Below are 19,986 nucleotides of genomic sequence, written 5' to 3'. Positions count from 1 at the left end.
ACACTCCGCAAGAGCAGCCTGGAGGTGGAGGAGCTTGTGTGGGCTCAGGGTCTCAGAGGGCCAGTCAAGGTCTGCGGCTCCTTGCTCTGGGGGGAGGGAGCATCATTGGGGAAGAGTGTGGTGCAGGGAAGTTGGCCAGCCAGGGCGACCAGCAAGCAGAGAGAGGGAGGGCCAGGGAGACCCTCTGTCATGGCGTGGCCACGCTCCAGCAGCGAACCAACCCACGGCCACGCCCACAGCAGCGCACCACCCCATGGCCACGCCCACAGCAGCGCACCACCCCATGGCCACGCCCCAGCAGCACACAACCCACGGCCACGCCCCAGCAGCACACCACCCCACAACTACTCCCCCAGGAGCTCACCACCCCACGGCCACGCCCCGGCAGCACACCACCCCACAGCTGCTCCCCCAGGAGCTCACCACCCCATGGCCACGCCCGGAGCAGCACACCATCCCAGGGACAAGCCCCCAGCAGTGAACCATCCAAGGCCACTCCCTAGCAGCGCTCCACGCCCCCATCCTTCCAAAGCATCAGCCCTTTCAATGGTGTTACCCACTGATTAGGTCAGGACCATCATAATCTAATCATTGCACCTTGAAACCTTCTTGCCCTAAGGGAGGAGCTTTTGGGAGACACAATACATCCTAACCATAACACCCCCTCTTTATATCATAGACCTGGTAGAATTCAAGTGGGAATCCTGCGCGTCTCTTTGTTGCAAGGCTTTTTATTTACTGACTGAATCTCATTGCTGTTGGTCTGTTTAGGTTTTCTATGTCCTCTTGGTTCAATTTGGGTAGCTTATCTTGAATTTTTTTTAAAGTTTTATTGTTCTAACCGTCATTGGTATGTATAGCTTGCATTCTCAACTAGAATAATCCTTTTGTAAGGTAAGAGATTATGGCATATTTTCTCTGTCCTTGGAACCTGATGTGGAGTCTTACATATCCAGAGTGGGTTTGGTGTCACTAGTTTCCAGTCAATGGTGGGAAAACTTTGTAAAGAAGGAAATTTGAGCTATGGGAAAAAAAATGATCTATGTTGACAGGAAGAAAGCACTCTTCTTCATTCTTGTAAGATTTTGAAAAATCTATGTGAAATTCATGTTCAAATCTATGAAGACCCTGCATTTATTATAAACAAATAAGATAGTTTCACACTGTATTATATATGCTTAGGAGTAATGGGAAAGGAAGGAAGCTTAAAAGGGGACAAACAGAAGAGAAATAGAAATGGAGAAAGAGGAAAAGGGGCAAGAATCTGGAAGTTCGAAATTAATTCACCCGACAAATATTTATTTCACACCAGCTCACCGAAACCTTTCTCAAAAGCACCTGGTTTCTTGGAATTACACACTTGTGAGTGACTTCATCAGTAGATGTGGGACCACAGGGAGGTGTGTCGTCTTGTGGTGGGGATGTTGAGGCGGTGGATCTCACAGTATCTACCCACTGTGCATTTTCAGTCCCTTGGGGGAAGGCACTCTGCACGTGACTCACTTGCCTGCTGCTGTCCAGGCGATGGAGATGGCCATGACGAGGATCTTCATCTTCTGCAGGGCTTCCAGGCCCTGGCCAGGAGTCTCCTGAGAGCTCCCTTCACGTCCTTATTCCTCAGGGTGTAGATGAAGGGATTGAGGGTGGGTGTGATTATGGAGTAGAAGAGGGAGATGAACTTGCCCTGCTCTTGGGAGTAGCTGGAGGGGGGCTGCAGATACATGTAGATGGCAGGCAGGTAGAAGAGGGAGACCACCACCAGGTGGGAGGAACAGGTCCCAAAGGCCTTGTGCCGTCCCATAGAGGTCTGGATCCTTACCACAGCCCGGGCAATGAAGCCATAGGAGAGGAGGATGACAGCCAGGGGGACCAGCACAAAGAAGGCCACCAGAACGGCCAGCGTGGTGTCATTCACAGCAGTGTCTGCACATGACAGCTTGATCATAGCTGGCACCTCGCAGAAGAAGTTGTTCAGCACCTGCCTCCCGCAGAAGGGCAGCTGGACTGTCAGGACCACTTGAACGAGGGAGTTGCCAAAGCCACTGAGCCAGGCCACAGCCACAAGCTGCTGGCAGAGAGGGCGGTGCATGATAATGGCATACCGCAGGGGCTCACAGATGGCCACGTAACGGTCCAGGGCCATGGCAGCCAGGACGATGCACTCGGTGCACCCCAGCCAGTGGAAAATGGCATACTGCACGGTGCAGCCACCATAGCTGATGGTCTTCCTGGAGCTGCCCATGTTGGCCAGTATCTGGGGGACCGTGGTGGTCGTGTAGCACAGGTCCAGGAAGGACAGGTGGCTGAGGAAGATGTACATGGGGCTGTGCAGCTGGGCATCCAGCCGTGACACCAGGATGATGGAAATGTTTCCCAGCATGGCCAGAATGTAGGACACCAGGAGGACCACGAAGAGAGGAAGTTCTAGCCATGGTCTGTCAGAGACGCCCAGAAGGATGAAGTACTTTGGAGGATCCCACAGGAAGCTCTGGTTGTCACTTCTCATGGTGAGGCATCTTGTGGCACCTGTGATGATACAAGAGAGTGGGAATGAATGAGTCCTGTCAGAAGGCAATCATCTTTGTACACCTGTCTGACCTTTCTGACCTCTGCAGACACTGGGACTGGGGGAGTCAGACCACTGCACCTGTGTCTTCACTTCCCCTCCTTCTCTGTGACCTTACCCACGCCCCCTCGTGTATCCAACGTCAGTGTCTGCATCTGCTAAGATGGGGAGTAGAGCCTCAGGTGGCCAAGGGACTGGGGTGAGTGGACACACACATGACAGGTTTATTTGAGTTGGACTGCTTCAGTTCTTTGCAGACATACTCAGGGGAATTGTCCAATCTCAGGCTTTATCACTTTGTCTTTGGAGGTGGTGGTGGGAGAGAGGAGGAAGGTGATTAAGCAAGATGGGCTTCATAAACAGCTGGGGACTCTGGGGGCTCAACTCTGGCTGCAGGAGGTGCCCATGCCTCTCTGGGGCACAGCACTCTCCCCTCCCTATAGCTCACTCGCTTTGGCAGTGCCAGACTGCACGGGTACCTGGAGTGGAGCAGCTGAGACCTGTCACTTCAGCTCCAGGTTTGTCATGACCCCTGAGAGGCCCCCAAGCACAGAGTGTTGAGCACAGGAACCTGTGAAGACCAGCTTTGGAGGTGTTCAGTGGAAGATCAGCCTGCCTCCAAGCTCACACTCCACATGTGACTTCTTTGCCGGTCTACTGTCCTGTCTCAGGAAGGAAGCAGTGAGGCTTCTGGATGACCTTGCTGTTTGGGGGCACCTGGGCTGCCATGTGCTATGCATGGGCTTTCCCACTCAGGGCCTTTGTCCCCAGCTCCTATCCTCTCCCAAGCACTGTGCCTTCAAGTTCATGATGGGCTTGCTATTGCTCCATGCTGAGAGTGGAAAGAAGTCAAACCCTCCATGAAGGTAATTTAGGGAGGATTAATTTTCAGTTATGGAAAAGAAAGCTAGCGTATGACATTTCCATGATGGGAGAGTGGCTTTTCTGAAGTCACCATGAACAGGGCAAAAACTTGGGGGAGTAAAGGGGTACAGTACAGCTCAGGGTTAGCACAAGAGCTTAGTCTGTGTGAGCCCCCGGTTCTATCCCCAGCATGCTCACAGGAGACATGAAGACACAGGAAAAGAAAATGTCCTCTGTGTTGGGTTCAGTTCTTTATGTAAAGTCTCTTGTACAAACGGTACAATAAAGAAAATCTGAGAAGGCTCGACTGGTGCATTTCTGCCTTTCCCCTGGTCTTCTGTCCACAGGTAGAGCTTCCCCTTCTCAGTGTTGCCCTCCTTGCCCAGTTCCTGCTTTGCCCTCCTGGGTCTGGCCTCCTGCTGTGGCTGCTGTGTTAGCTGCCTGCTGTGTCTGTGCACCAGTCCACTGCCTGGCCAGTGCCTGGCCAGTCCAGGGCAGGTGCTTCTCCAGGACTGATCTCCTTCCAAGAGGCCTTGTTCTCTGTTTCTCACTTGGAGCTCCAAGGTGCCTCTTTCCTTCCATCCTGGGAAGCTGTGCTGGAGCGAATCAGAATGGCTTCCCCTGCACTGCACATTTCCTCCTCATCCTGCTCCAGTGCTGCAATTTCTGGCTCAGAGAGAGAAGCTGCGCCTCAAATGGGCCTCTGTGTTCCTGGTGGGGCATGGGCCTGCTGGGTCTTCCCTGGTTGGGCAGCTCTGGCCAGGGGCAGCCCCTTTCTCAGCATCTTTGGGGCCACCAAACCAGGAGGGGATTTTCATGTGTTTATTAGCACCAATGAGGGTACCATGCTTGCAGAAGTGGCAGGGGTGACATCCAGTGCCCTTTTCCCATACTCCCCACTTCCTTCCCCACCCCTAGTAATGGGTCTTCTGTTCAGGCCCACTCTTCATCCTCAGGGAGAGGACATTGCCCATCTTCTGTGCCTGGCTGGTTTCACCTAACAGCACCCCCCAGTTCCACCCATTTTGCTATGAACAGGAATTTGATGTTTTTTCTTCTTTTTAAAACTTTAAAATTTGTTCTAATTACTTATACCTGACAGTAGCATGCATTTGACACATTGTACACAAATGGAGTACAACTTCTCAATGCTCTGGCTGTACATGGTTGAACAGGATTTCATTCTTTGTGGCTGAAGGATACCCTCTTGCGTTTCCTTCATTACTCGTCGATGGACATCCGGGCTCCTGGCTGTTGGGAGTCATGCACAGTGAACAGGACGGACATGGGGATACCTCCTGCATAAGATTCCTTGCCTTTGGGCACATGCCCAGGGCCATGCTGGACCAAGGTAGATCTCTTTCAGTTTTTTGAGTGACCTGGCTTTTCCCCACCGTGGCCACATGAATTATGCCCCACCAGCAGGGTGGGAGGTGGTCCTTCTCCAATTCCTCCCCAACCCTGGTCTTCTGTCCACAGGTAGAGCTAACAAGAACCCTAACCCAACAAGAACTTCTTCCCTTTTTGATCATAGCCATTCTAAGTGGCTAAGATGATGTGCTTTGTAGTTTTGGTTGGTATGACTCTAACAAAGGAGGTTCAGTGTGCCCCCCACCCCTTCCTGGGGGGGCACGCAAACACACACACACCCGACCTGGGGACGCGTGTGTACACACACACAGACACACCCCTACCTGGGCGCACACACATACATACACAACACCTTATTTGAGCTCACAGACACATGCATATCCTACCCGGGCATGTTTGCATACATACACATACACACTCACACCTCTCCTGGGTGTACACACAGAGACACACGCAGGATGGGAACATGCATACACACCACACATGGGTGCGCAGACATAGCACCTGGGTGCCTGCACTCACGTGTTCCCTATTTGGGCACATGTGCACACCACCCCCACAGTTTCTTGATCTCACAGCTGGACACTGGTCAGTCTTGGCCCTTTGTGTCCTGCATGGGATGCCTGGATGTCCATCTCTTTTGACTTGGAGCTCTGCAGGAGGAGCCTCTGACCCCGTTGGCCTTCTCTGCCTTCTCTCTGACCAAACACAGATCCGCTGAGGCACAGCCTCTCTTGCTGGACGAACAGCCATCTCCCAGCCTGACTCAATCCTGCTCAGGCAAGTCCTCCCGGACCCGTGTCTCCAGCTCTCATTTCCATGTCCTCCACATGACTTCCTGACACCGTGGACTGGGTCATCCCACTTCCAACCTGGCTCCCAGCCCCAGCCAGTTCCCTGTTAGTTTGTGGCTCCTGTTGCCCTCCCCCAGAGGTGTCCGGTGGCTTGCAGTGGTGTGCCAGTCCCTACCGCTGTTGTGCAGTGGTCTGTGCAGACCCGTCAGCACTGCTGTGGTGAGCCCTGGTCCTGTGGGACGGGGACATCAGAGGAAGCTCCTGCTGCCCTCGCTGAGTCAGGGACCAGCCCAGCTCCCTCACTGTGCCCCTGGGCTGCTTGGGTTTGCCGTGAGATCCAGCCTGCAGCTGCTTTTCTGGGGAAACCCTGGCTTCCTTGCTCTGTCCCCCTTCCTTGTGATGGCACTGCTGGAGCAGGATGAAGCTGTGGGGAGGGCTCAGGTCCCCATGTGCTGCGGGTGGCCTCCCCCCATCCAGGTGGTGTCCACATAGTTGAATCAGCTGCCTGGTACATGACCATCCTTCACTGACTTCCTGCCCTCTGGCCCGGGCCCTGGTGGCATCCAGCAGAGACAGGATATGAGTGTCCATGCTGTCACCCTGCCAGCCTCTAGTGCATTGTGCAGGGCAGTGTGTCTGAGCTGAGGGCCAGCCATGCACCCCATGGTTCCCTGGCATCTGTAGAGGACGAGGTCAAAGATGCTGGCTCTGTTGCAGCCCAAGAGGTCTCAGTGTGGGGGCGTGCAAGGCGACTGTCACTGGAAATGCCCTGCACATTCAGGACAATCCAGCCCATGCCCTGAGGAGGCCCTGGACTTTGCTCTCACTGACCTGGCCCTCGGTCCAAGTGGAGAGGGGATTCAGCCTCAGCAGCACCTGCTCCCTGTCAGCAGGCTTTCTGGAGGTGCGGGGCCTCCTGCAATCTCTTAGGCAGCAGGTTGGAGTGGGCTCAAGGTGGCCCAGCCTTGCTCCCAGGTTACTCCCGAGGATGTGGCATCCAGGGGCAAAGTACCGGTCCCTGTTGTGTGAGCGTGCCTCAGTCAGGTTTGCCATCTCCACTCCTGAGGGAGGCTGGGCTCCTTGTCCCCAGACAGCCAGTGGTGCCTCTTCTCCCCAGGCAGGAGGCTGTCCCTGAGGTCTGTTGATTGGTGTCAAGGGCTGGCTGCCAGTCGAGGCTCTGTGTTGGCTTGGGGCCTTGGAAGAGCAGCCGGTGGTGAGCAGTGGGTTTTGACTCTTCAGGGTTGGGAGGGAGACTGCAAAATCAGAGTGCAGCCAGCAGCGTTGGCCTTTGGAGCCTGAGACCCCAGTGCCCAAAGCAGAGTTAACCACTCTTTATCTGTGTGTCTTTGGGCAGATTACCTCCCTTCTCTGTGTCTCACTGTGTCATCTGCAGATATGAGAAGTACTAGGACCGCCCTCCAGAATCTGTTACAAGGGTGAGACGCAAGGGTGGCCAAGCTCTTAGAACAGTGACTGCCACAGGTACATGTGGAGATTTCTCTTCTGATCACTGTACGCAGTCCCAGCTACCCGTTTCATTGGTTACAAGGGGAGAAAAGGTTCAAGTTCAATAGGGAATGAAATTAAAACATTTTAGCTCAACACAGTGAAGGGAAGGGCTTTAGGAAGGCTTATTCCATTTTAGGATAAACTTTATTATGTGTATTTGAGTCACAATGTGATGCCGTATTTTCTGTATGTGGTACAATGGTTTCCACTGCAGAACAAGCTGCATGTCCATTGACTCAGCCACCTGCTGTCCTGTGGTGAGAGTGCTGCAGTCACTGCTGCCTGCCCTGCGCATAGCCCCGTGGAGAGCCCTGGCCCTGGTGTGGCTCCTCCTGGGCACCTGCACCCGTGCCCTTTCCCCTCCCTCCTCACTTCCTCAGAGCCTTTTCTTTTCTTCAGGTCCCATGAGTGAGATCACTCAGTGCTTTTCTTCCTGTCTGGCTGATTGCTCAGCACAGGCCCCACAAGCCACCCAGGCTGTGTGAACAGCAGAATGGCGTCCCTCTTGAGGGCCGAGGGTCCCCTGTGTGTCCTCGTTTTGGCCTTACTGCCAGGTCCACATCTGCTCACCCGTGGAGGACGCCTGGGCTCTTCCCTGGCTGGCTGTGTGGAGGGTCTGCGGGGAGCGAGGCAGAGGGTATCCTTGGGGGTTTCTGTGAGTGTGCACTGTAGGGACGACTGCTCACCTCTTCAGCCTCCTGCTCTTTCCATCTGTCTTTGGGGGACATTCCAGACACTTGGGGCACAATGGCCAGGAGTTGTGCCCATGTCCCTCCTTCTTCCAGATGACATTTTCCCAGCATTCAGGGACAAGGCCGGACAGCTTCAGTTCTGTCCTACTCATTCTGAGATGCCCGAAGGCTGCGAGAGGAGTGTCTGCGGAGGCTGCAGGGACTCACTCACTTGCTGTGGAAGGCGGGTCTCAGTCTCCACCTGCTGCTGTGCTGAGATGTGCCTCCCTGGGAGCCCAGGGACCTGCATGAGGAAAGCAGCAGAGCAGTCACCACTAGGGGTGAATTGCATGGAGTCTGGCCTAAACATGGGGAAGAGAGAGCTTGTTAAGCATCTGTGGGAAGCCCTGGGAAGTAAGCATCAGGACAGGGCTGCTGCGAGATGTCCCCCAGGAACCATCTGATGCCAAGGTGTCCTGCAGTGACCCTCAGTTTGACATGTGTATGTGCCATGTGTCTATCAGAGATCAGTTCATCTACACAGTCTACACAGATACCTGCCCGTGACATGGGAAAGCACAGCCTTGCAGTCCACACCCTTGGTCCCTAGTGTCGCATCGCTGCACACAATCCCCCGGGTCAGTGCTGAGCTGCTGCACATCTGTATCTCCCACCTGACCCTTCAGCCCCAAACCCACCCCCAAAAGCCAGCATTTCACAGAGGACTGTTGGAAGCCTTGCTCTAGATTTTCTGTTCCTAATACTAAACCAACTATACACAAAGACACCATCCTGCTCAGGCCTGTGGCAAGAGGACGGTGCTGCCAGAAGCAGAGGCTGTGTCCAGTGGGGGACAAGATCTACTCTCAAAGGACATTATGGTGGAGACTAAAGAGGCAGAAGGAAACTCCTTGCTTCAAGGTTGTTGGGAAGGATCAAAGAGTGGGCGTCTACCAAAATAGGGGTCCCCATCGCCCCCCTGCACAGGCCGTGTGTGCAGCACACCTGCAGGGCACCATGAGCAGCAGCCTTTCAGTCAGATCTGTGCCCCACCAGGGCTCTGTGCCACAGGGGTTGTGGGCATGCAGGATTCATATTAATCCACGTGCAAGGGGCCGGCTGGCTCTGATCTTTAAAATTGCCAGTAAAACAGAAAGTAGGCAGAGGCAGGTGATGATCCTACGCAGTCAAGAATTATAAAGAGGTGCTGGATATTCCTCACACATTCATTGAGGAACACAAAGTGACTTTTGTCATGGTGAGGTTGAAAGGATCATGTCCCCTAAGTGACCAAAGATGGATGGTGAGGGCATTAATGAAGCAAAGGTTTGATAAAGTGTGGGATGAAGAAGTCTGTTAGGAAAGGAAGCTCATGAGATGCTGAGAGACAGGAGAGGTTACCTGCCTACAGTTACCACCAGTTAATCCATTAAGTAGATCAACCTACTAGTGAGGTTACACCTCCCATAAGATAATCATTTCACCTCTGAATATTCTTGCATTTTTTCACATTTGAGCTCTTGGAGGCATACCTCACATCAAAATTACAGCAGGGAATAATGTCTACTGCTCATTTTTTAAAAAATGTGTCATGAATACTGAATAATATGTGGACTTTTGAAAGCCATGCATCTTTAATATGTTAAGTAAAATAAGCCAGGAACAGAAAGACAAGTATCACAGATCTCACTTGTGTGGAATCTGAACAGGTTGATCTTACAGTAGATGTGAGTGGAATGTGGTTTGTGATCAGAGGATGAGCAGAGTGGGAGGGAGGGACGAATGGGGAAAGGCAGATCATCACAGGTAGGCGAGAGTGGGCAGCTCTGCAGTGCTGTGATACAGTTGGTGGCTGTGGAGGCTAGCATCGTGTGTTATGATGATGTGGGATTATATTTCAAAGAAAGGACTTTGAAAGTTTTCACCATAAATGGTTCATATTTGAGGTGTCAGCAAACTTTGTTGGAAGGCACCTGGGCAAGGGGAGTGGTTGTGGGAAAGGGTTCCAAGGTGGTACTTTCTACTCCATGGGGGTGGGGACAATGTTGGTCCTTCTGGCTCTGGACAGTCACGCTGGTGAAGAGCCAAGGTTGACACAATGGTGCTTAGTGATTTTTGAGTCTGAAGAGTCCTCCTGTAACTGGGTGGTTGACGTGGGGGAAGGGAGCCCTTCCTCTGTGGTCACAGAGACTTGCTTGGGCAGTGCCATGGTGTGTGCGAGCCGTTGCTCCAGGAGACAGGTGGAGAACACTGCTCCTTGGGACCTGATCCAGCCCTGGGATGCAGCCCCCCACTCCAGGCTGCCTTCATATCCTTCTTCTCAGGGTTAGAGCAGGGGGTTGGGCAGTGGGGGACCACACCGAGGGACATGAACTTGGCCTGGGTGCTATTGGCAGGGGCTGGAGGTATATGAGGATTCCTGGCCCAAATTACAAGAGGACGACCAGCAGGTGGGTGCTGCAATTGCCAGTGCCTTGTGTTGCCCTGGGCCCTAGCAATGCATGTGCAGGAGATGAGCACAAGCAGTGGAGCCACTATGCCAAAAGGGACGGCTCCCAAGGTCAGGGCCAGGTCGCTTGCCCTGGTGTCACACACGCCAGCTTGATCAGGGCCGGCAACTTGAAGAAGAAGTGGTCCAGGGTGTGATGCCCACATAAGGGAAGCTGGAGGCTGAATGTGGCTTGGAGCACAGAGTTGCCCAGGCTGTTGGACCAGGTTGTGGCGGCTAGCTTCCCACACACCCACGGGCACATGATGAGTGGGTACTGGAGGGGCTGGCAGATTGCCATGTAGAGGTCAAAGGCCATCTTCATCAGCAGGGCACTTTCTTGCAGTTTGTCCAATGGAAGAGGTAGGACTGTGTGATGCAGCCACAGGTGGTAATCGTCTTCTTGTCCCCCAGAGGTTGGCCAGCATCTGTGGCACGATGGTGCAGGTGACACAGAGGTCCAGCACAGACAGCTTGTCCAGGAGGAGGTACGTGGGCATCTGGAGTCTGGTCTCCAGCAGGGAGAGAGAGATGGTGGGGCCGTTGCCTGTGAGCTTGAGGATGTGGGAGACCAGCATCTCTGTGCAGAGGGGGCGCTCCAGCTTGGTACCTGAGAAGCCCAGCAGGATGATGCTGCCGGGGAGCTCACGCTTTCTCCTCCCATGGCTCTGGCTCTCCCCTGGATGCAGACAGAGAGAGGTGAGATTTTTTTGAGCAGGGCATTTTCATTTCACTGTCTCCATGGTAACACTCTGAGGCCTTCACCATGGTGGTGGGTGGTCCCGTTAGTTTTTGGAGAAGCCCTCCCTGTGTGAGTCTGCTCTGTCAATCTCTGCCTTTGCTGGTGACACTTCAGGAGGGCGACCTGTCGCATCACAGGCAGACTTCATGTGGCGGTCCATGCGGAGCCCCGTGGCCTCACCTGTGCACTTATTCTTGTTATTCCTACTCTTTTTTTCTATTACTAAGTTTCTCTCTCAATCCATTCCAAAGCCTTGCTGCTGTCCAGAGGGGAAGGGGCTTCAGGACTTGGCATGCACATCTCTTCCAGGAAAAGCTCTCGGGGGACAGTGCCTGCTGTGTCATTCCCTAGAGTCCGGGAGGGCCCTGGCTCAGGAGGAGGGCTGGTGACCAGCTGCCCTGCAGCTGCCTGGTGCTGTGTTCTTCGCTGGGAGTAGATGGCTGCAGCTCATTCACAGCAAGCCTCTCTTCTTTTTTTTTTTTTTGCCCCACTGTTTCATTATGGTAAATACAGATAAAGTTTTCCACCTTACCTGTTCCTAGTGTGTGCCCTGTGGTTTCAGGCACACCATCGTGTGGTGCAACCCTCCCGCCTCCCACAACAGGATCCTCCAACTCACAAACTCCACCTGCACCTGCCTGATGTCTCTTCCTTGCTTCCTCCAAACCTGGCAGCCCCCAGCTTCATTGCCTGCATGTGATTCTGACCACTCTGACTGCCTCAGCTAACATGATCATTCCACATTTTTAGTTTCACGATTAGCTCATTTCCTTTACAGAACGCCCAGAAGTGCACACTGCAGTGCTGGTTGCGATTTCCTACCTTTTAAGGCCACATAGTACATGTACATACCTGCTGGTGTGTCACCTGCTGCTGACCCAGAAGTCGCCGGCACGTTTTGTTGCTGTGAACAGAGCTGCCCAGTGTATGGTGTGGGGTGCTCTCTGACCTGCTTCAGCCTTTGGTGTGCAGTCAGCAAGGACAATGTGGACCTGGGAGTCAGGGGACCTGAGGAATCCGGGGAAGAGGCTGTCTGGCTAGCGCCCATGTCACTGCATTTCCACCGCAGTGGACGCGACCACTGGGTCTGCATATCCTCCATGAGCTGGACCCAGGCTGGATTGGCTGCCCGATGGGTGTGGAGCTGAACCTCACCTGGGTCCCCTGTCCTTTCCTGGTGGTGATGTCTGCATATGCTCCCTCACACGTTGGCCATTGCACGTCTTCTTTGGAGAATGTGTATTTGAAGCCTTTGCTGAGTTTTGAGATAAGCTTTTTACCATCTGGCTGGTAATTAAGTTTCAGGGCACTGTTTATTCTATCATTTCAGATTTACCATGGGTTTTATGTGTGTTTGTTATTAAGTTGACATAGTTTCTATTCCTACATTTGTGATTTTTTTCATTAAAAGAAAGTTGAATTTTGTCAAATGTTTTACCTGCATCAAATTAGAAAACCTCATATTATTTATTCTGCTTCCTCTTCTCTTCATGCACCAACTTGGCTGGCCTTTGTGCACTGCAGCACGCTGTGTCCTGGTGGCCAGCCTGCCTGACCTCCATGTCCAGGCCCTGTCAGTGTCTGAGTTGCTGCGTCAGTGGTGCCGCAGGGCCTGGTTTGCTGTCTGTGCTGCTCTTCACCTGGTATTCATGTCTAGGTGCAGCTGGCCTTTTGGGAGGAGAAGAATGTTTCCTCTCTGGAGCCTCTGAGAAGACTGTGTCCTTTCCTCACTGGCCGCTGGGCAGTGGTCAGCAGTGAGCCTCCACGTCCAGGTGTTACTGTGCCTGGAGGTGTGGCTGGTGGTGTGTTGGGTCTCCTTAGTTATGGCCTGCTCATTTTCCACTTTGCTGTCCTCTGGTCCTGTGGGGCTTGTGACCTGTGGGCCCCTGCAGGACCAGTGTCCTTGACATCCCTTCCTTCTCTCTGCACTCTGAGCCTCCTGCCCCTGCAGGACCAGTGTCCTTGACGTCCCCTCCTTCTCCCTGCACTCTGAGTCTCCTGCCCCTGCAGGACCTGTGTCCTTGACATCCCCTCCTTCTCTCTGCACTCTGAGCCTCCTGCCCCTGCAGGACCAGTGTCCTTGACGTCCCCTCCTTCTCCCTGCACTCTGAGTCTCCTGCCCCTGCAGGACCTGTGTCCTTGACATCCCCTCCTTCTCTCTGCACTCTGAGCCTCCTGCCCCTGCAGGACCAGTGTCCTTGACGTCCCCTCCTTCTCTCTGCACTCTGAGTCTCCTGCCCCTGCAGGACCTGTGTCCTTGACATCCGTTCCTTCACTCTGCACTCTGAGCCTCCTGCCCCTGTAGGACCTGTGTCCTTGATGTCCCTTCCTTCTGTCTGCACTCTGAGCCTCCTGCCCCTCCAACTGCTCTGCTGCACTTCTGAGGAGAGGTTTCCATGCGCTGTCCTGAGGGTCCCCTGCATGGACCAGTCACTTCCCTCTGTCTGCTCTCGTTTCCTGCCTGGGCTTGGTTCTCTGTGTATGACCTGTGTGCCTCTGGGGACATCCTGTGTCGTCCTCTGTGGGCTGTCATCTCCTGGGGCTGCTTGGTGTTGCCCTATGTGCAGTGCCTGGGGCCCTCTGCTCCTCAGCTGTTCTCCATGCCCTCCTCCTGCCTGGCTTGGGGACTCTCTTGGGGGGGCTGAGACCTGGCACTCCTGTCTTCTCTCCAGACTCTCCTCTGCCTTTTCACCCATATGGGACACTGCCCTGCACATGCTCAGAGCTGCCCCCTGTCCCTCTGTTGAGCTCTTCCACTGGGCACTGTCCTTTCCCTCTCAGGACTGGCTGTGGATCTGTGCCATTTTGCACGTGTACCCTATTCCCAGCTCTCTGCCCTCTGTTCAGAAGTGCAGGTTCTAGATCAGCATGTCCTCACCAAGGTGCAGCCGCTAGGAGTGGGCACCGTGCATCAAGAAAGTCAGAAAGCGCACCACCAGCTGGAGGAGCCAAGGTCATACGTGGCGTTAGAAGAAGAGGAAACAGAATCTTGGGGCTGTGTGCTCATTCCCCGGTGATGCAGGCTGGAGATGCAGTGGATAGCAATCCATCAGCCATGTGCAGGCATCCAGAGAGTGCTGGTCGCAGCAGGTGGGTGTGAGTTCTAATCTGCCCACAACAGGGGCAGTAGGTTTTGGGTTGGCTGGGGTGGTGCTGTGCACGGTGGGATGTCTGCGTGGCTGAGGAGCACAGTGCTGATGCGCAGAGTCCACATCTGGGTGCAGTGGGGCCAGCCTGACACAGGGACAGGGAGCTCCAGCCTGGGGCTCTGCCTTCCTGCCCTGGAAAGCAGATGGCATGCCTCCCTCAGGGCGTGCAGACTCAGTGTGCTGCCGGTGGCCTGGCAGGAGGAAGCATGTTGAAGTGACTTCTTTACTCTCCACACGACTTTCCTTTAATACGTAATGACCGCACAGCAAGCCAGGGAAACCACAGCAGCACAGAGCACACAGTGTGGGTAGGGCAAGGTCAGTGCCTGGTCCTGGCCCTTGTGCTCCCCTGCCGCATGGAAGCCCTGGCTGTTCAGCTGGGCAGCTGCACTTCCGCTCCTGAAAGGAATTCTCCCTTACAGTATCCAAACCAAGCTAAACTAAACTTTAGCATGGTCAATTTTGGATAAATAAGTATACTATATTTTTGAATTTCTGTTAATTTCTGGTTGACGGACACATTCATAAGTACTGCTCAGGTGCCGTGTGGGGCTCTGAGGAGCTGGGAGCGGGTGGAGTGGGGAAGTCTGGCTGATGGAGATGCGGGTTCCACCTGCTGACCTCCTCCTGGTGCGGAGGGTGCTTAGTGTCCACTCCCCTGTCATGACTAAACAGCCCAGTGCAGATCTCTCAGCCTTCCCTCTGCCATGGCTGTCATCCACAACTCCTGTCCAGTGTCTTCCAGTGTCCCCCCACGGCTGGCAGCACTGCGGCCACCATCCTGCCCTCTTCTCCAAGGTCAGCTCTTTTACGTTCTGTATGTGAGGATCAGCACATTTCTCTCCCCTCTCTGTCCGAGTGTCTACTAAAAAAGCAACCCTTAAATGTGGCCAGGGTGTGGGGGACAGGTGCCCTCTGCTCAGTGGTGGGTAGGGAAGTTAGCACAGGCGTTATGGAGAGTGGCATGGAGTTTCCTCATAAAGTTAAGTGGCCAGTGACCAGCAGCCACTGAAGGGCCATAGGCCGGGAGGACATCACGCAGGGGAGCTTCTGAAGCTGCACCAAGTTTGACGGCGACCGTGTCCATCAGCAGGAGGGTGGGAGGCTGAGGGCTGTGCAGAGTGGCAAGCTCCTTGCCCAGCAAGAGGCCGATCCTTTCTCCTGGGGCAATGGACAAGCCCAGGACCACCATTTTAAGTGGTATAAGCCAGGCAGAGAAAGACAAATGTGATTTTATAAGGAATTTTCATTGTGCCTTGACACTGTGGGCAACCACTGGGTCAAGTTGGGCCACCAGCTTTGGGGACCAGCAGAAGGAAGGTTCTTGAAAAACAGGAAGCGCCAACCCTCTCTGGACCCCTGCTGCCTCGGTGTTGGCCTGTCATCCCTCCCAGGAGACCCTGCTGTGGAGCAGCGTGGGTCCCTTCCTCACGCCAGGCTGTGCTCAGTCGGCCTTGCATCTCTTTAGAGGGCACCGGGAACCTGCGGGCACCCACTCGTGGCACCCAGCCCACCTCTGATGTGGCCTCTCTCTGTTTCCTGTCCCACCAACCTCCTCTTGCTGTTGGCTGTGAGCACACTCAGGGGGTATAGTTCCAGCTGGCTCCTCTTTCCCCCTCTGTGCACCAGGGGAGGCTGCTCCCGTCACGCCCAACACAGCCCCTCTCCTGGTCAGACTGCCCAGTCCTACCCTTTGTGGCACTCATGCTCTGTTTGCTTGTCCTTCCATCACTAGCCGTCCTGCCTCCCAACACTGCTGGAGTGGATCCTGGGCAAGCTCCCCAGAAGCTGTCCTAACGTTCATCATCACTATAAAATGTCGCATGTTGTTGTGCTGCTCTGTGATGACTGACACACCTAGGCCACGTGTAGGCAGCAGGCCAGGCGGGTAGCATGTCCGTCCCCTGTCTGGAAGTTTCTCCTTCCTTCCTGCAAGTTGGAGCCCTTCTCACTAGAGCACCTCCTGTCCTCCACAGTGGCAGCAGGAGTCCCTCAGCTCTTGCCCAGTTTGCCTCCTGTAGGGGGTTGCCGGCTCCTTCACAGCTCACTTGCAAGTGGCATTTCTTCCACGTTTCATGCGGCTTCTTTGCCACCCGACGTTCCACACTTGGTTGGAATCAGATTGAGCATCCTGCCTGCCTCCTGCTGTGTGACACTGGTCCAGTGCTCTGGGCTTGCAGAGGGGTCCACGTGGGCTCTTTGCCCTTCTGTCCTGCTCTCAGGAGTCTAGGCTACTGCCTTTTCCTCTGTCAGCAGCTTCCATAGATGCACGCCTCTTTCAGTCCTGATTTTTTCTTGGGTTGCAAGCTGCTGTGCTGAGAGGGAAGATAGGGCCTAGGAAGGCTTTTCTGTCCCCTTGCCTGCCTCGGCCACCCGTCCTGGGTGAGAGTCTTGCAGTGGTGTGGAGCCACCAGGAGAAAGGAGGGGGCCTGCTCTCATGCCCAGCCCTGCCCTGACTCCCCTACCTGGAGGGGGAGAAGCAGGAGTTGAGCAGAGTGACAGCCCGCCCTAAACACAGAGCCCTTGCTCAGGAGTTGGGTGACTCTTCAGAGGGTCTGGGATCCTGTGATGGTGACTCTAGAATTTAACCAAGAGAGAGCATTTGTTGTTCCACTGAGCCTCCTGAGGGTTAGTGTCTGGCTCCTCTGGGGTCTGAGCCACGTGCAAGCAGGTGATTAGTTCAAGGGCCAAGTTTGCAGGAAGGTGCATCCAGTGGGAGTCATGTCTCTCTCATTATCTTGAGAACAGTCTTCCCCTGGGGTGCATGGCTGAAAGTGAAGGAAGTCTCTTCACATAGCAAAGCTCTCACCCCAGGGGCTGAGCAGTCTGTGGCCACCTCCTGTCTCTGTGTGGCTCCCTACCAGAGCAGGCAGAGGGAGCTGTGTCCAGCACAGGGAGCCACTCCAAGTCCCCAGAGGCTCCCACCCAAGTACTTCCTGGGCCCGGCATGGCTTCTGGATGAGATGAGCTGAGCGCGTCCAGGGTAAGGTAACTGAGGACAGGTGTCATTGTTCATGACAGGCGAAGCAGCTCGTGGCTCCAGTGAGAACCCAGCATCTCTGTCCCGCACCGTGGGAATTCTAGCCCGTGGGCAGCCATGGCCTCTGGGGAAGCCACGACCTCCATGGCAGCTGTGTCCTCTGGTGAAGCCACGGCCTCTGGAGCAGTCATGGACTCTGGTGAAGCCACAGCCTCTGGTGAAGCCACCGCCTCTGGGGCAGCCACGGCCTCTGGAGCAGACTCAGCCTCTGGAGCAGCCTCAGCCTCTGGGGAAGCCACAGCATCCGGGGTATCTCTGGACTCTGGTGAAGCCACGGCCTCTGTTAAAGCCACAGACTCCAGGGCAGCCATGGACTCTGGAGCAGCCTCAGCCTCTGGGGCAGCCATGGACTCTGGAGAAGCCACGGCCTCTGGTGAAGCCACAGCCTCCAGGGCAGCCGTGACCTCTGGGGCAGCCCTGGCCTGTAGGCCAGACAGAGTCTCTGGGGCAGCTGGGCCTCTGGTGAAGCAGGCTGCGCCGGGCCTTAGCTGGAGCTGTGCTTCCCTCACCCTGGCCATCACACTCACTCCTGGGCTCCCAGTGTGGCTGTCACCCATCAGAGTCCCTGGGAGAGCAGACACCGCCTGGCTTGGTCTGTGAATGCCTTGTTGACTGTGAGGGCTGTTCTCGCCATGGGGGCTCCTGGTGAACCAGTGCAAGCCCAGCACAGAGAGCGCTGTCACAATGTCACCACTGGGCCTCAGTGCACATGGAGGCACATCCCTGGATCTCCCGGCTTGCCCCATTTCCTGAAAGGTGACATGGGTTTGACTCATGAGAGGCCTTTCTGCCCCACCACTCAGCATGGGCCTGGGTCAGGTTCAGCTATGTAGAGATGGCAGAGATCCCTGCAGGTGTCACCACACAGGCATCAGTGAGCCCCTCCCGGTGTCCCCACACATAGACCAGCCAAACTTACGGGTGTCCCCACACAGGGTCTGGCCAACCCCTCCAGATCCCCACATGGAAATTTACGCTACATACAATCCACATAAGTGTGAGTGAGGAGCAGCCGGTCAATGTGCTTTACAGAATTCCACCCAAGCCTCTGTCCCCATGAGGAGTGCTAGTCATTCTTCCACTCAGCCAGCTGTCTCTCTATCTCTGTCCATCTTGTGTCATCTGTCACCTATCTGATATGTATGTCATCTGTCATCTCTCTATCCAGCTCCGTCATCTATCATGTGTCCCCCTCCTCTGTCAATCATGTGTTGTCTGCCTATCTATCCCTCCATCCATCCTGTAGCTACTCTCCAGCTCCTGTGTCTACATCATCTGTCATCCATCTATCAGGATCCATCATCTTGTATGGGTCATCCGTGATCTGTCTATCATCTGTCATCTGTGATCCATCCATCCACCCATCCATGCGCTCTGTGTCTATCCTCCAGCTCTGATCTCTGTATCACCTGCCATTGTCCATCATCCCTGTCTCTCCTCTGTCTTCCATCCGTCTCTGGTCTGTCTCCCACCCTGTGGGAGGTTGCAAGCTGGCGAGAGTGCTGTGGGTTGGGGGCTGCAGATGGGGTCTTCGCTCCACTGAGCTTGCTTTCTGGTTGAAGGGACTCGTAGCTGGTGAGGGAAACCAGGAGGTGTAGAAGGCAGTTTCCCATTCTGGTGGGAGCCCTGAACCCATGATGACAGCACAGAGGGGCACTGGGGACCACAGTGAGTGTGCACAGGGCAAGACTCATGGAGCAGGTGACATCTGGGCTGAAGCCAAGACTCGAAGAATAGCCAGAGGGAAAGGCAGGGCCCAAACATGGAGGCAGCACCAGCTTGCTGTAGGCTTTCCATTTAACTTCGTTTTGGAATCTCTTGGACATTTCAGTCAGGTTTTAAAAGCAATGATTCAAGTCCAGTATAGCTTCTGCCCCATTCACATTCTTTTCTCTTTCTATTTTTTGTGCTGGGAATGGAACCCAGAGCCTCACATATTCTGGGAAAGTACTCCACTATGGAGCTACACTCCAGCCCTTTTTACTTTTCATTTTGAGACAGGGTCTGCCTAGTTCCTGAGGCGGGACTCATACTTGCAATCCTCCTGCTTTAGCCTCCCAAGTAGCAGGGATTGCAGGCCTGTGCCATGGTGCCTAGAAAGAGCCAAATCCATGTATCAGTTTAAGGGCGTCATTCTCTCCCTTTCTTAAAACTATCCATCATCCAGTTTGTTTACCTCTTTGTCAGCCTTTGTTATTTTCTGTATTTTTCGTTCGAGCTTTTTGATAGGTTTGTGCCGATGTTTCATTTGCATCTGAATTTGCATTTGCCTAATGACCAGTGTCCCCAGCACATGACGTATCTTCTGTGGTGAGACACCTCCTCCTGACTTTTGATCATTTTCTAATTGGATTAAACTGTGAATATTTTTGAGAGAGCTTCATATATTCTAGACACCCAACCTCTGTTACAGTTTGAAAATATTTTTCCATTCTATAGCTTGCCTTTTAAGTCTCTTAGTGGTATCTTTTCCTAGGTGAGTTTTGATTTGGGTTAAGCCCAATTAATAACCTTTCCTTTTGTGGGTTGCTGAGAGTCAAGTCTAAGAATTTTTTGCCTCTTCCTGGGTCCTGAAGGTTTCCTCACCTCCTTCTTTTAAAATTACATAGCTTTACAGTTTGCATTGAAGCCCACAACACATTCAATTCCTTGAGCTGTGTGGTCCATTTGCACCCAAGTTCATGGTCCAGAATGTTTGGTCACACAGGAGACCTATGTTGAGGCCCTAGGTGTCCTCAGCGCCAGCGTTTGTCCTCAGGCTGTGTCTTCTCCCCAGAATTGCTCCTAATCTC

The 19,986-nt window shown here is 54.0% G+C and overlaps 1 protein-coding gene and 1 pseudogene across 1 annotated transcript; both read right to left on the bottom strand.

The window, feature by feature from the left end:
• Positions 1–1,549: 1,549 nt before the first annotated feature.
• On the bottom strand, positions 1,550–2,506 carry Or2b11 (olfactory receptor family 2 subfamily B member 11). Its single transcript, XM_027922407.3, has one exon. It carries the CDS (start codon positions 2,504–2,506, stop codon positions 1,550–1,552), a length of 957 nt encoding a protein of 318 aa, XP_027778208.2.
• A 7,450-nt stretch (positions 2,507–9,956) lies between these two features.
• LOC114080831 (olfactory receptor 2C1-like) lies at positions 9,957–17,712 on the bottom strand (annotated as a pseudogene).
• Between the last annotated feature and the right edge of the window lie 2,274 nt (positions 17,713–19,986).

The sequence above is a fragment of the Marmota flaviventris genome, chromosome 5, assembly GCF_047511675.1.
Source record: "Marmota flaviventris isolate mMarFla1 chromosome 5, mMarFla1.hap1, whole genome shotgun sequence".
Lineage (NCBI taxonomy): Eukaryota > Metazoa > Chordata > Mammalia > Rodentia > Sciuridae > Marmota > Marmota flaviventris.
The sequence above is the reverse complement of the archived record's forward strand: the minus strand, read 5'-3'. Positions and strand labels throughout refer to the sequence as shown.

Excerpts from the sequence above, each read along its gene's own strand:
- Or2b11 (XM_027922407.3), bottom strand. The coding sequence starts at position 2,506 with ATGAGAAGTGACAACCAGAGCTTCCTGTGGGATCCTCCAAAGTACTTC.